This window comes from Strongylocentrotus purpuratus, unplaced genomic scaffold (genome assembly GCF_000002235.5).
Source record: "Strongylocentrotus purpuratus isolate Spur 01 unplaced genomic scaffold, Spur_5.0 spur5_scaffold_2, whole genome shotgun sequence".
Classification (NCBI taxonomy): domain Eukaryota; kingdom Metazoa; phylum Echinodermata; class Echinoidea; order Camarodonta; family Strongylocentrotidae; genus Strongylocentrotus; species Strongylocentrotus purpuratus.
In genome coordinates this window covers 14,434,123-14,448,098 of record NW_022145605.1, presented here as the reverse complement: position 1 = coordinate 14,448,098, position 13,976 = coordinate 14,434,123, and the positions used below count along the sequence as shown (strand labels likewise).

General features: G+C 38.0%; 1 protein-coding gene across 1 annotated transcript in view; it reads right to left on the bottom strand.

The window, feature by feature from the left end:
- Positions 1–12,870, bottom strand: part of LOC115926687 (arylsulfatase A-like) — a 48,208-nt gene extending 35,338 nt beyond the window's left edge. Inside the window, exon 1 of the mRNA XM_030991750.1 lies at positions 12,447–12,870. Within this exon, the coding sequence (XP_030847610.1) occupies positions 12,447–12,682 (236 nt within the window). The 5' untranslated portion in view covers positions 12,683–12,870. The remainder of the gene's footprint in view (positions 1–12,446) is intronic.
- Between the last annotated feature and the right edge of the window lie 1,106 nt (positions 12,871–13,976).

The following is a 13,976-nucleotide window of genomic DNA, read 5'->3' as shown; positions in this document are numbered from 1 at the left end:
AATGGTTTACCCTTGATAGTTTGATGAAGGAAAATAAATTAAAGCTCTTGAAATAACATCGAAGTGCCTTTCGTTCGTTCTAAAAATGCGTGTATAACGGCAAGCAGATTAAGTTACGAGTCAAGCTTGATATGCACGTTTACATCCCTACACCGTCATCCGACCTGATCGGAACAATAAGCATTAAACCGATTAAAAAACATCACGGAAGACTTTAAGGGACTCCAATTCAACAAAATTACCGTAAAATAATTATTTGCTTTGACAAATAATACTATAGATATTCATAATATCTTACAGAAATAATGATATTTCATGAGCTACGTACTCGATATCGAGTTCAGCTAGCCATCATTTTGAAATGAGACGTAGTTGTCATGCAGTAGACTGTAGAGGGCAGTATGCAGAAGAGAGAGAGGAAAAAGCGCGGGCCTGAGATCACGTGATATTCACGTGACTATTACGTGATTTTTTTTCCCCTCTCTAGCTGCGAGCTGCCGCATTCTGCGCTGCATGCATGACAACTACGTCTCATTTCAAAATGATGGCTAGCTGAACTCGATATCGAGTACGTATAGCTCATGAAATATCATTATTTCTGTAAGATATTATGAATATCTATAGTATTATTTGTCAAAGCAAATAATTATTTTACGGTAATTTTGTTGAATTGGAGTCCCTTAAAGTCTTACGTGATGTTTTTTAATTGGTTTAATGCTTATTGTTGCGATCAGGTCGGATGACGGTGTAGGGATTTAAACGTGCATATCAAGCTCGACTCGTAACTTCTGCTTGCCGTTATACACGCATTTTTTAGAACGAACGAAAGGCACTTCGATGTTATTTCAAGAGCTCTAATTTATTTTCCTTCATCAAACTATCAAGGATAAACCATTATGTTGTGGATATATTTTGACAATTAAATTAATGCCTTTAGTATTACGATTTAATTGCAATAGTCTGATCAATATTTTAGTCTTGTGTGTGGCATTTTCTAATTGCTCTGTCTTCAGTGGGTCATAGATCTATTTCCACTTCCGTTTCTGAACGCACTCGATCGGTACCACGAAGCGTGATTCCTTTCTTGCAGCCTCAATTTTAGAGCGATAAAAACACCTACCGTCAACTGAAACAATATCCATTTATTTCTAAAGCATATTTATTTGATTATATTGAAATATAAGTTTGTGAATTCCATATTTTTAATTCTATATTTCAAAATATCAGTGTGAAATTTAATTTTGAAAAACCCGAAACCCGAAAACCAAAAACCGGGTTTCAGCTCGACGGTCGGGGCCCGGGCGGGGACCCGTTTCGACTCGGGCCTAAAGTAAATATACAATCAATTTTATATCTTCCAACAGAACTTGGAGCTCAAAGAAAAGCAGAAGTTTGGCGCCTTGTGTGCCCTGTACAATCCTAACTTAAGGGGGAGGGGGTCCTTGTGATGCCTCATGATAGTCAAGGAGAAAGGGAGAAAAACATTGAAGTGAAGTTGAGACAGAAGTATAGAAACAAAGAGAGAGGATTTGGATTGAGAGTCTAAAGAGTCACTCACCTTTCATTATTAAATGCAGCTCATACTGCTTTTAACACGTATAATTTATGCATTTTTTTATTAAACATTTGCATTATTTAATAACGCATAAAATTGGGGCCACCTGAAAATCCATTTGGCCACCCAGATCTCCTACCCAAGTGGCCCTGCTGGCCACCTCAAAAAAAAGTTAAGGGCAAGCCCTGATGAATATTTTGGCTGAATAACTTACTTTTCATATGATATACAATGAAAATGCTCCATTATTGTTTCTGATAAATCAATCATATTTGTGATGAATCTACAATTTTGAATTACATGATAATGATACAAGGTAGTCCTGGGCAAAAACGGTTAACTGACATTTACAGGACCTTGTCAGTGAAGAAAATCGTTTGCGATAAAAAATTTAAAAAATTGGAACACACATAAAAAAAAATATGACAAAATTGGATTGGTAAATGGTTTGCAGGTATGTGACAGCTGTCACAGGGGTCTGGGGGTGTTACGAATACGTTATCGAATCGTGCATCGCCAAATCAATCACAGTTTCACACTCATTATTACTACCGGTATTATTTATAATTTAGCCTACATTATTATTTACATTTCAAATAAAAAACTTACCTGTACGTTGCTTCTTACTCTTAATAGTAACAGGGTTCGTACGGGTCAGGGAATTTCTGGAAAGTCAGGGAATTTTAAAATGTTTTTTCCAGAAGTAAAAAGTCAGGGAAAGTCAGGGAATTCATCCATTTCTTCTGGAAAGTCAGGGAAAATCTTTTTTTTTCAAGATGTTTGTTAAAATGGCATTTAATTTGTCTTGTGAACAAAGGAAAAAACATTTGGTAAAATCTGTGGTTCACAGGACCTTTTTCGTAACACGCAATATCTTTAGGACCTACTGGTACCGTGTCTATTGTGTCTTTCATACTGTATGCAAGATGTTTGTGCGCGTGAATGACTTGCAGTGACAGGTGCGGTGCGTGGTGCCGGTGTGTGTACATACAAGAATGCTGCATGCACGCTGTACGATTACTTTTTGATCGAGCTTGTGCTTTGATTTTGATTAAAAGTTTGAATGAAGGTGTTTTACCCTGGGGTTTTACCACAGAATATTCATGAAACAATAATTTAAATGTATATAACTATGTATCATGAGCCACTCGTGTTTTCTTAAGAACCCCTTTAAAAATTGTGTTGCTCTTTACTCGAATATCGCAACCCTGAATCGCATTTGATATACATTTGGCGTCCATTGTGCGAGCGCGAGCATACAGCCAGTAGTTAGCTAGCCTAGCCTCGTGGTTGCTGCTTTCCCCAACGTCCGCAATGAAGGCACACTTTTTTTCCCTCAGCAAAATATCCAAAGTCGGGGATGGGCCTTATATAGTCAGGTACAGGATATTTGAGTCCTCAAATGCTACTTTTTAGTGGTTTCAAAAATCTCTGTGTCTCAACATGAATTACATAATGCAAATAAAGAATAGGATCTACTATTTGAAGTTAAACTACGTTCCAAATTTGAAAGGAAGAGAGTTTTTTTTCCAGTTTTTTTTCTTCAGTCTCGATAAATTATGCCCTGTCACAAGGACTTTGCCGGCCAAAGCTCTCCCGTGTCTCCAGCTCACTCACCTGTATGATGCAAGCTCACTTACACAGGGGATAACGAATCACCACGTGAAAACTAGCCTGTCCACATTTCTGTTTGGACTCGGAGGAAAATTCTGTCATCTTTAGTTTTTAAAAAGAACATTGTTAAATGGGTCTAACTTAGTTCACAAGCACTTCAACTGTGCCTCGTAATAAAATGAAAGTATTTTCGAACGCTGTCACTAAAATAAGAGCCGATCTGATGTTAACAAAATGACCAATGTTGGCTTTTTTTTGGTGGCTTTTTGTTAACCAGATCAGATCACGTCTTATTTCAGTGTTCGAAAAATACTTTTACTTTTCATTATACAAGGCACAGTTGAAGTGCTTGTGAACCAAGTTAGACCTAGGTCTAGTAACAATGTTGTTGTTTTTTTCCAGATTTTTTTTCAGATTTTTTTTTAGATTTTTTTTTTTTTAATCTTCGAAATAGGGGTGCGCCTTACAGTTTTGTAATTTGCTTCCTAGTATTGCGATGATGTATAGTTGTACGCTTTAGATTAAGACATGTTCATCATTGAAAATGGTCATGGAAATTTACATTATCCTGCTCTGGAAAGTCATGGAAAGTCATGGAATTTTTAAAATGTGTAAGTGTACGAACCCTGTAGTAAGGAAGGAAGACATCGATGTCTGCCGTTTCGATTCCATTTTAATTCGACTGGCGTGCGATCTCGGAGATAAATTCACTCAGCTAGCTCAGCTCGGCTCACAACGCGCGCTTTTCTTGCGTAAGCTAGCTTGCCGGCCTGCGCTTGGCTCTGGCGCACTGGGCATATACTAGATAGCTCTGCCCCCGCGTGCGCTGCGCCGCAAGTCCATATTTTAATAGGGTTTTATTTTACGATCGTTTCGGAGACGTTTCATCTCATTTCTTTACGACCGTTTTCACAACCCCGCGCTATGAAAGCGCGTCTTCGTGAAGCTTGTGATAACAAAAATTTGAGATAGCGACTTGACCGAATATGATGTGATTTTTGTATTATTATTTTTTTTTTTTGGAGAGGCTTACAGCCGGCTACGATTGCCGTTACAGCCGGAAAAAATAGCCGGTTGCCGGCTATTAACAAGAACCCTGGAGGGGTCTATTTTCAACTTGTTAATAGCCTGTTCAGACTACAGTCGTGGTTTTAGGAAATTTATATGAAACTTGTATAACGTAGAAAGAATTACCATATAACAAAAGAAGCATAAAGACAGGGAGATAACAACATATAAAGAAATATCACATAAAGAATTCAAATTTTGAAAAGGTCAATTGATGTGACAGCTACATGTACATGTAGCTATACATCAGAGCAAGCTCACGTTAAGCCCTACCCAGTAATAAGATTTTTGTATGATACAAAGTTCAGACTACAGCCGGAACCTGATTCTTTATCGAGTTTTCAATTAAAACGATGCTCAAACATGCATTTTGCTATAATGATGCTTTGTGGTATATGACATTTTTTTATATGAATTTCAGACTAGGCAAAAAGTAATATCAAATAGAAGTTTAACTATGGCTATACCATGAAATCCAGAATTTCTGGGAGTCTAAACGGAGGGTTAGTCCCTCGATTTGGAATAGGACTTAAAGGGACTTGGTAACATTGTTCAGATGAGAGATAGTGGTGCTAAGGTAGTGACTTCAATGCTAGATGTACAATTAAAGATAATCTGAAAATTTGAGTGAAAACGGACCATTATTCATGGTACAAATTGGGAAAAACTGATCTTATCGATTCCTTAATTCTCCCAACTAGGTCTAGATCTAGATCTATAGAACAATTTAGTTACATTTTAGGTGAATGGAAATCTCACAAAGCAATAAAATGGCTCTACATTCCATTCCAGACAGTTAAGTGTTGACAGATTTTTTATAGCCTGTTTTTTGTCTTTCTTTCATGGAAAAACGGTTGGGAAAATTCAAAAACGGTTGGGAGAATTTACTGTTTAACACTTTTAGAGGGTGCCTCACATCGACGCCTTTAAAGAAAACCATAGATATCTTCGTGGTTTGAGAATTTGTTCAGGATTTTTTGCCTGTCAGAGGGTTAGTACAGTAGAAGGAATATAGTAAGTAACATTTTTATACAAAAATTAAGCAATTTTTTTCATCAACCTTCAACAATGTTACCAAGTCACTTTAAAGCCAAGGTCTACATGTACTTTCAACTCGATGAGAACCATGTAGATGTAGGCCTACGTTGATTGTAGCACTCAGGTAAAATAAACATTAGTCAATCAACTGATTAAAAACATTTATAAGTTTATCAGGGTGTTGTCCATCAAAGTATAAAGCCACTGGAAAGAAAAATGAGATGAATAGGGCATAATTTTTGCATTAAGTGTTTGCAAGGGAAGCGATTGGAAGGTAATCCTTTCCTTCCTTCATTTCCTTACAAGTTAACATAACAGCATTTGGAGATAATAAAAAGCCCTGATTGAATCGGATTTGGAGCAAACAAAAGGAAAATTTTCACAGGTAAAGTGGGGATAAACCGATAAACAATGTAACAAAAGATCTTATCATAACACACTCTGCCCACTTCTATGTAAGACCATGGACCTACTAAAGAATCCATCGAAAGACAGTATAAAAATGCCTGGGGCACTGTAACTATCATTTTACTTGGACAAAAGAAATAACAAAATACATACAAAATGAAATTATGGAGAAGAATCATAATTATAATGATCGATTCTTATCAAAGAAGGGTTGAAAATGTAAGCCATCAAGCACCCACATACATGTACAATACATGTTTTACAAATTACTGCTCTTTCTAAAGCTTTGGATATTAAAGGGGGTGGCGGCTGGGGGCACACACTTGCTTCATCCAATTCTGGATACGCCACTGGAAATGACCTGGGTAGAAGTCTTTTTAGTGCCTATGTGATTCTGTCACTTCAGCAATAAATTTTGTTCTAAATTAAGTTTACAGTCCAAGTGCCAAACAATGTATTCCAACTAAAACAACATCACTTTGGAAGACATGAAAACATCATTATTTCCCCTGTGACAACATGCCAGCATTTTGAAGGTTATTGAGTCATCTGATTTACATGTAGGCGTTGATGATGACGAGGCAGACATATTGAACAGCTTCACTGTCCATCTTCGTTATTTACGAGAGTGGCATTGACTTGAAAATATCATATGATATGATCTGTTGAGAGCCAGAAGGGTGTTAAGATTGTGTAAATTAGAGGAGTTAAGGCCCTTCTGGCTCTCAAGAGATGATCTAGTTACCTAGCCTCTAGCTCTGTCTTTATGACATGGATGTACAACGTAGTATATTGCAGCTACAGCAAACTAATAACTTCATATATATATACGAACGTCCAATTTTGACGTTGTGTTAATTCTTGCATTTCGATGGGTGCACCATGAAAGGCTAAGTTCTTTAAAGCGTTCTTCAATTTCTTTAATTTTCCACATTGATTCAATTAGTTACATGTATTTTTTCTGTTATTAGTTTGCTTGAGAGACAGAGAGACAGAGAGAAAGAAAGAGAGAGAGGGAGAGAGAGAGAGTGAGAGGGAGAGAGAGTGAGGGAGAGAGAGAGAGTGAGAGGGAGAGAGAGTGAGGGAGAAAGCCCTTTGGAAGAATTTTACCTCATCATCTTGTCGTCAATTATTCAACTAGATTTTACTTTGGGGTCAAAATCCCTTGGAAATTTAATGCTCTAATTGCTTGAAGTATGCCTTCCCTTTTCATGAATTTCGCAATCTAAACTAGGGGAAAAGGGTTCCACTGCACATCTACTTCTACATATACTTTGATGCATAATACTTTTCTTCACAATTTCGAAAAAAAAAGAGATGAGGGTTGTTTTCCATTTCATGTCTACATGTACTGTAATGCATGCAATGTCAATGTCATGTACCATTTCTCTTTTCAACATATTGGAAAGTAGGCTACTGATGTGTCCTAGCTAGCCCGTAACTTGACAGCATGAACTTGTCATCTAGCGCGTTTATTTACCCAATTGGGGCTAGATCCGCTCTTGACCCTCGAGGTGACACGATGTCAAAGGTCGCATACTATTAACAATACCCAAGCATTCCCTCACAATGTGAACTTGATCAATTCACCCCTCACACCCACACACCCTCTCCACAGAGAAAAGAAAATAGGTGGGGTGAGGTGTCACTGGGTGCTGGAACTCCATGTGTACCTAGCCTCCTTTCACCATAAGTGATTTTGTCCCCCATCAAGGAAAATGGAGGTGGTGTGGTATAGTGGTTCGTTCACTTGACTCTTAAACTGAGGGTTGAGGGTTTGTATCCCAGCCAACCACTAACATCCTTTGGCAAGACATTATTATTCAACATTTGCCACCCTCCAGCCTCAAAAGGCCTCCACCCATATACAAATGGGTACCTGGCAACCATAATAATTGTAGGGCCTACAAGGCTACAGGAAGAACAAAATTGACGATGAAGACGTGAGATGACTTAGCAAATTCTCATTTTCTGAAATCAAAGAAACACACACATACTGCTGCTGTGTTTCATACAGTACACCAACACTTGTAACACCATAGGGACATACAGTACACTGCAAGCAAAACAGCAGTGTAAGGGAGGAATTACCGAGAAAACTTCTGCTAGTATACTAAAAATCTTTGCAAATAGTTCAGAAATTTCTTGAATTTGCCATCTTTGACTCTTTGAAAACATCCTTAAAGTCTACTCAGGTACCCTTTGGAGGAAGAGGAAGGCCTCTGCTTGGGGTATACTAAAATCTTTGCAAATACAATGTAGTTCACAAATGTCTTGAATTTGCCATCTTTAACTCTACAAATATCCTCAAGTTCTGGTAATACGGAGAGAAACCATGCCTGATACAATACAAAAGTCTGTGCAAATAGTTCACAAATTGCTTCCTTTTTTATCAATAACCACCTTCTCCGCCTTTGATTGAGTTCTATGTTTGCATTAGGAGGTGCGAAACTAACACAATAGTCCTTGCCATTGGAAGGGGGGAAACGATAAAAAGTCTTGTAGACTGTTCACACTTTAAGAAATGTATACATTCTGCAATTCAAGTTTTATTGTTAATGTCTCTCTTTTTACTACGGTATATAATCATATTTGATGTTGGTATCATTGAAAAGTCTGCTTATTTCCCTTTAAATTATCAATGCCCCATTTGTAATCATTATGTAATCATGGACTGTGCAGTACACCTAAATATGAGGGGCCAAGTAAAAAGTGAAATGCTGAAAAATGCTTTGTTATTCTTTCAAAACACATCCTCAAACAAATAAAGCATCTACAGTTGACAATAACAATGCATTTTGCAACATTTCACTTTTGCCTTGGCCCTCTATTCAGGTGCATATTCCATGATAACATAATCATAATGAAAAGGGCATCATTGTAAAGGAGAATACACAGTCTCTTCAATGATACCTACATCAAGTGTGATCATATACCAACAGGAGAAATATCAATGCTAAGACTTGAATAGACCGGTTTACTAACAATATTCTAATGTTTCTCTCCTAGGGACATATAATGCCATTAACTTCTTAAAAATGAATGACCTACATGTACAATACTTAGAATCGTGTCTGCATATATTAAGTGTTGCTATGTTGGACAAGCTTTGGACAAGGTTTCAGGTAGTCAAGAATAACCTATGTCCAAAAAGTATGCCTAAAATTTGAAAAGGTTTTATAGTAAACCGGTCTATTGGAGAACTTTGTTTGAGGGTTTTCATAGTTAGTTCTAAGATGAAATTGGCTAGTCTAAATGGGGGGTTGGCAGAAGGAGGGTAGTAACCCTTTGGGAGCTATTAAATTGTAAGTTGGTTGAGCCAAAGAGAAGTCATATAGGATTTCATGGAGCACAATGAATGTTCTCCGGCGCTGTTCAGTGTAAGGTTCCTGTGCAAACCCGAAGGATAAATAGAGATTTCCACCACAGTCACTCAGCTATTCATGGGGCCAGCATCGCTCTGGGATACGGCCATTTCTGCGGTGCATTTGCCACGAAAAAACATGGAACTTTGGTGGTGACTAGCTTGAATAACGTTGTAGAAGGCGAGATTTGGGACAAATGTTGCACAAAAGTTAATTCCTTCCCCACATACAAGGTGGTGAGAGTATGAGTGAAGGGTGGGCAAAAACAAATTTGGTTCAAATGGCTTAAAATTCCAACACCTTGGTAACCACTTCATTGTGTTCCTTGCTATCAGGATGGCAGACAGAAAAACATTTCGAACAACTCATATGACGGAAATTGGAAAACAAAAAGTGATTACAGCATTTTCTCATGCTCTAAATGTATGTTGTTGCACTTCCTATCTTATTTCTGTCAATGAATGTACAGGTTTTGACAAAGAAAAATGGGCATGAGTTCTAGGGGGAAATGTACACAAAGAAAAACTGCCTGTGAGGAAATCTCCCTTTCCCATGAACCAATTTATGAACCTGTATCCTTTAGTTTATTTCATTTCCTAGCAAAAACTAATAATTTGATTTGATTGATTTTTTGATTTGATTATTTATTTCTGTTTGATTTTCTTTTTCTTTTGCATTTTTACAAATATATAACAAACAAATATTGCAAATTTAAACATGACAAAAGAATATATGTAGAATAAAGTAAGGCTGGGTGTAACTAATCGAGAACATCAAACAAGAGGGTTGACAAAATAAGCAAAGCTTGATAGTATGACTACCCTCAAAGGATACATAATGATACAAATATGGAGGAACAAAATATTGGTAAAAGGGGGAAAAGACAGAAAAAAAAAGAAGAGAAAAGAAAGAGGGGATGCACATCAATATTCACAGACTTATGTGGTAGTTGGATTTCAAATTGATATATAAAGATTTTAAAAAAGAAAAGAAATGCAAATTTGAATACTAAGTGTATTTAGTTTTGCATTCAACCTTAAAGCTCTTTCTCTAACTCCTCCTTTCAACTAAATTTATTTCTAATCTCTCCATCCTTCTTCTGCACTCTTGCAAGTATACCTACAGATCAATGTCCTGAAAAAGCACAATCTTCATACTTTTTTATGACGTCAGCACTGTGTGTATCAACTCCAGTTCTTTGGAAACTTTCTCCAAAAAGAGAGAACAAACAAATTGACTGTGACTGGAAATATAGAGAGGAAAGGAGGTACATGAAAAATAGTTGTGGTTTTCCATCACCCAATAAGCTAATTGCATATATGTTTCAAAATAATGTTTCAAATGCAGGTCATGATGGACACCAAGTGTACAATTTTGTATTCCTTAAAGGCAATACAAAGTTTTGGGAAATTTTGAAAAATGGATGGATAGTGATTCTTTACAATTTTGATATATTTGGATGCCCCTGTGGATGTTTTATAAGCACTAGAAAATTTAGTCCCTAAAACACTTCTGCTTTCGAGAAAATTGAATATAAAGATTTACCGGTGCTCCCGGTAAATTTTTGATAAAAGTTCAAATAGCGCCGATGGCCGTAGAATGGTAGCTGCGACCATGACAATCTCAGAATATGTAGTTGTGATATAACATTTCCAAACGTGAATAGCTAATCGGTAGATTTTAGTGAAGAAATTGTTGTATAGCTTAATTAAATATCTTGACCTTGAGAGGGAGCTATCAACATAAAGAGTTATTATTTACAATTTCATAACTTTAGACTCGATTTCAACTGCGACAACGATCACTGAATAGAGTAGGATCGCATATGCTTCCAATATGTTCATTCGAACCGAATTCATGACCCCATACCAAAACTTTGTATTACCTTTAATCACAGATGCTCTTTTAGACTTCCATGGCAAAGATGCTGAACAGACTTTGATAAAGAGTCACCAGCAACAGAAGTAGAAATAGACAAGTTCAATGCTCTATGGTCAAGGTAATTCTTTATTTGCTGGGTTTGTAGATTTTAATTTTCAACAACTTTCCAACAAGCTCTTTGTCAATGGTCCAAAGGTTTTTTACAGATTGTTTACATCGCGTTCCAGAGCTACCTTATCCCCCCCCCCCCCCCCTCTTCACTCCTTCCATATCATTTTCAGTGTGAAGGTCTATCTTTCGATCAGGGTTACATACACATACAGTGGTATGTAGGTCCCTGACACTCTGCGACACTCCACGGATGAACGCAATCAAAATTTCAACAGCAGTCCTCGGGCCACGGCGGGGTCTAAGTAGCAAAACAAGCGAATATATCTTACCTTCCCTTTCTTTCACACAAGTTATTCTGCCCTCCTTGTGACCTGAGTATACTCAGAGACAGAGTGTGAAAAGGATTTAAGGCATCAGCCCCTTAGCACAATAGTGTCTGCTTCTTTTGTTTGGTCTGGTCCGGCTTTCTTCTTCCTCTGACCACTTCCTACCCCCTCATCATTCATTGTCCGAAGCCTGATCAAGCTGGCTGGCTGGCCTCATGTGGCCGCAAAAAATCTTCTTTGCCACAAAGAGTTAGAGATTTTGGGGGGTTTGTAAATCGGAGTACATACTGTGTACATATAAAAATGCTATCCATTCTATTATGTTGGTTGTAGCTCTATGGGAAAAGGTACATCTTCCCAAGATTTAACTTTTCCCACAGAGCTACAATCAAGTCTAATGCTACACTCAGCTGACCGACTCACGTTTGTTTTGCAAAACACCCTGACAAGGGCAAGGCTCTACACATAATGCAACATTTTTATCAATTTCACTTTATAGCGCTAGGTTTCCAAATAATTGCTCTAAAGTATAATCATTTTATTTAATTATGTTGCCATACAATTAATTAATAGAGGATGTTACTGTTTGGTCTGGCAGCAGATTGTGGCCATGACTGATAAAACCATGATAACCATCCAATTTTCGAGAATGTTTTCATTAAAAAAAAATAGACATCCAACATCCCCATTTACCTTTACCTTTAGAGCAAATATGGGAAGAATAATGAGGTAGAAGCCAAGGTTCCAGACTTCCAGGTCTTTCATCTTGTCACTTAGGTACTCACATATTAATAAACAAGTCAGGGAGTCAGGGAGGCAAGAGGGGGGGGGGGGGGTTCAGAGGTAGATTCTTGACTGCGCATTTGGCATTGATCAATATTATTAATATACAAATTGACAAAATACAATATGTCATTTCAATTAAAGAATTCCCCATATACAGTATACTAGACATTTATTTCACTGCCTCTTCGATCTTCCGAGGGAAGCCGTTCAATGTAAATAGAATGAATGAAAAATAAACAAAAACAGGTACGCATGGCTAGGTTGAAACAAATTTGTGTTATTTGCTCAGCTTACCTCGATGGGCTACATATAGCGGCCGCTGCATAGAACTGAGTGAACACCTTCCCGTCGCGGGCCAGTCGGTTCAGGTTGGGCGTAGACGAGGTCGGGTGCCCGTACACCTGCAAATCTCCATACCCCAAATCGTCTGCAAACAAAATGATCACATTGGGACGCCGGTTTCTTCTTGCGTCCACTGACAAAGTAACCAGCAACAGCAGAAGAGCGGGGAATAGATATCTGGGCCCCATCACTGGTAAACTTTGAAGGTTTCTAGCAAAGTATTTCTCTCTCGGCGTCGAGCGCCAGAGATTTGCACCCCAAAACTTGACGGTAGCCTGTGATTGGAAACCGTATAAGTGAAGAGTAGCGGCGCGTATCCAGGTGGAGGTTTATGTATGGTAAAGCGTATTTCTGTGGCAGGGAGGTACGGTACGTACCCTAGTATTTACCCTGGCCCTCTAGCTCGAGCTCCTGGATTGGTTTCAAACCATGTTCACGATCGAAACATTGGAATCTAGTCCATCGCCATCTACAGACAAAATCATGTCAGGTTTTTTGCTAACGCTAAATGTTAATTCCACGGAAATAACTGTTTGATTAGAATCTCGTAGGTTTATGCCTGGTTCATTGCAGAGATCAGAGTGAATGTTAAATCTGTGGGAGGCAGGGTCAGCGACAAGGTTCCAAGGAGGGGAGGATGAACTTTTTTAAGTGGAGGGACGGCCCTGCCCCCCCCAAAAAAAAAAACTTAGAAAAACTCAGTAGCCCTAACATAAAATAGTTTTTTGGTTATTTTTTTTTCTTTCTTATTCAGTGCTAATTTTGACGAGAGTCTTTTCGCTCCATCGCTACGCCCCTTCGCATTCACCATTTGAAGATATTTCAATTATTAAAATAAGCCTTTCGGCGAGAAGAATTTTATGCAAATTTCAATAGAGCTAGAGCCTACCACAAAATGGGTTGGTGAAGCCCGAGGACGATTGATTCTTGCGGAGAAATGTGAAAGGAAAGTCCCTCTAAAATTTAGAAAACCGAAACTAATAACGAAATAGTGGTGATAATTCAAAAGTGAAGACTTGTACAAAATTAATTTCTCGCCTACACAGTAAAAACGCTGCTTAAAAAAGTGATGTTCACTTACAGTTGTACACTATCTTAAACAACAGTTGAACAAATTGTAAACAATGTTGCTCGAAACGAAAGTAATTTTGTTAAACATTCGCTGTTTAAAATTTAATGACTGCTTTATTTACTATACGAGAGCTTTTAGACAGTGTTGTTTACATATGACGTCATGTGTCACGTGCCAGTAAAGTGCGCGTTGGCTAAAAGATTTGTTTCAAATCATGGCCAACCAAGCTGTAGACGTGTCGTGGATGAGTGGAAACGTCGCCGGACTGTCGATCACAAGGTCCACGGTTCGAGTCCCGCCGCGGAACTAATGTCCTTTGGCAGCCTAGCATAGCCGGGTAATGTTGGAGCGCCTTGAGGACCTTGCAAGGTCGATACGTGCGCTATATAAGAATCCAATATTATTATTAT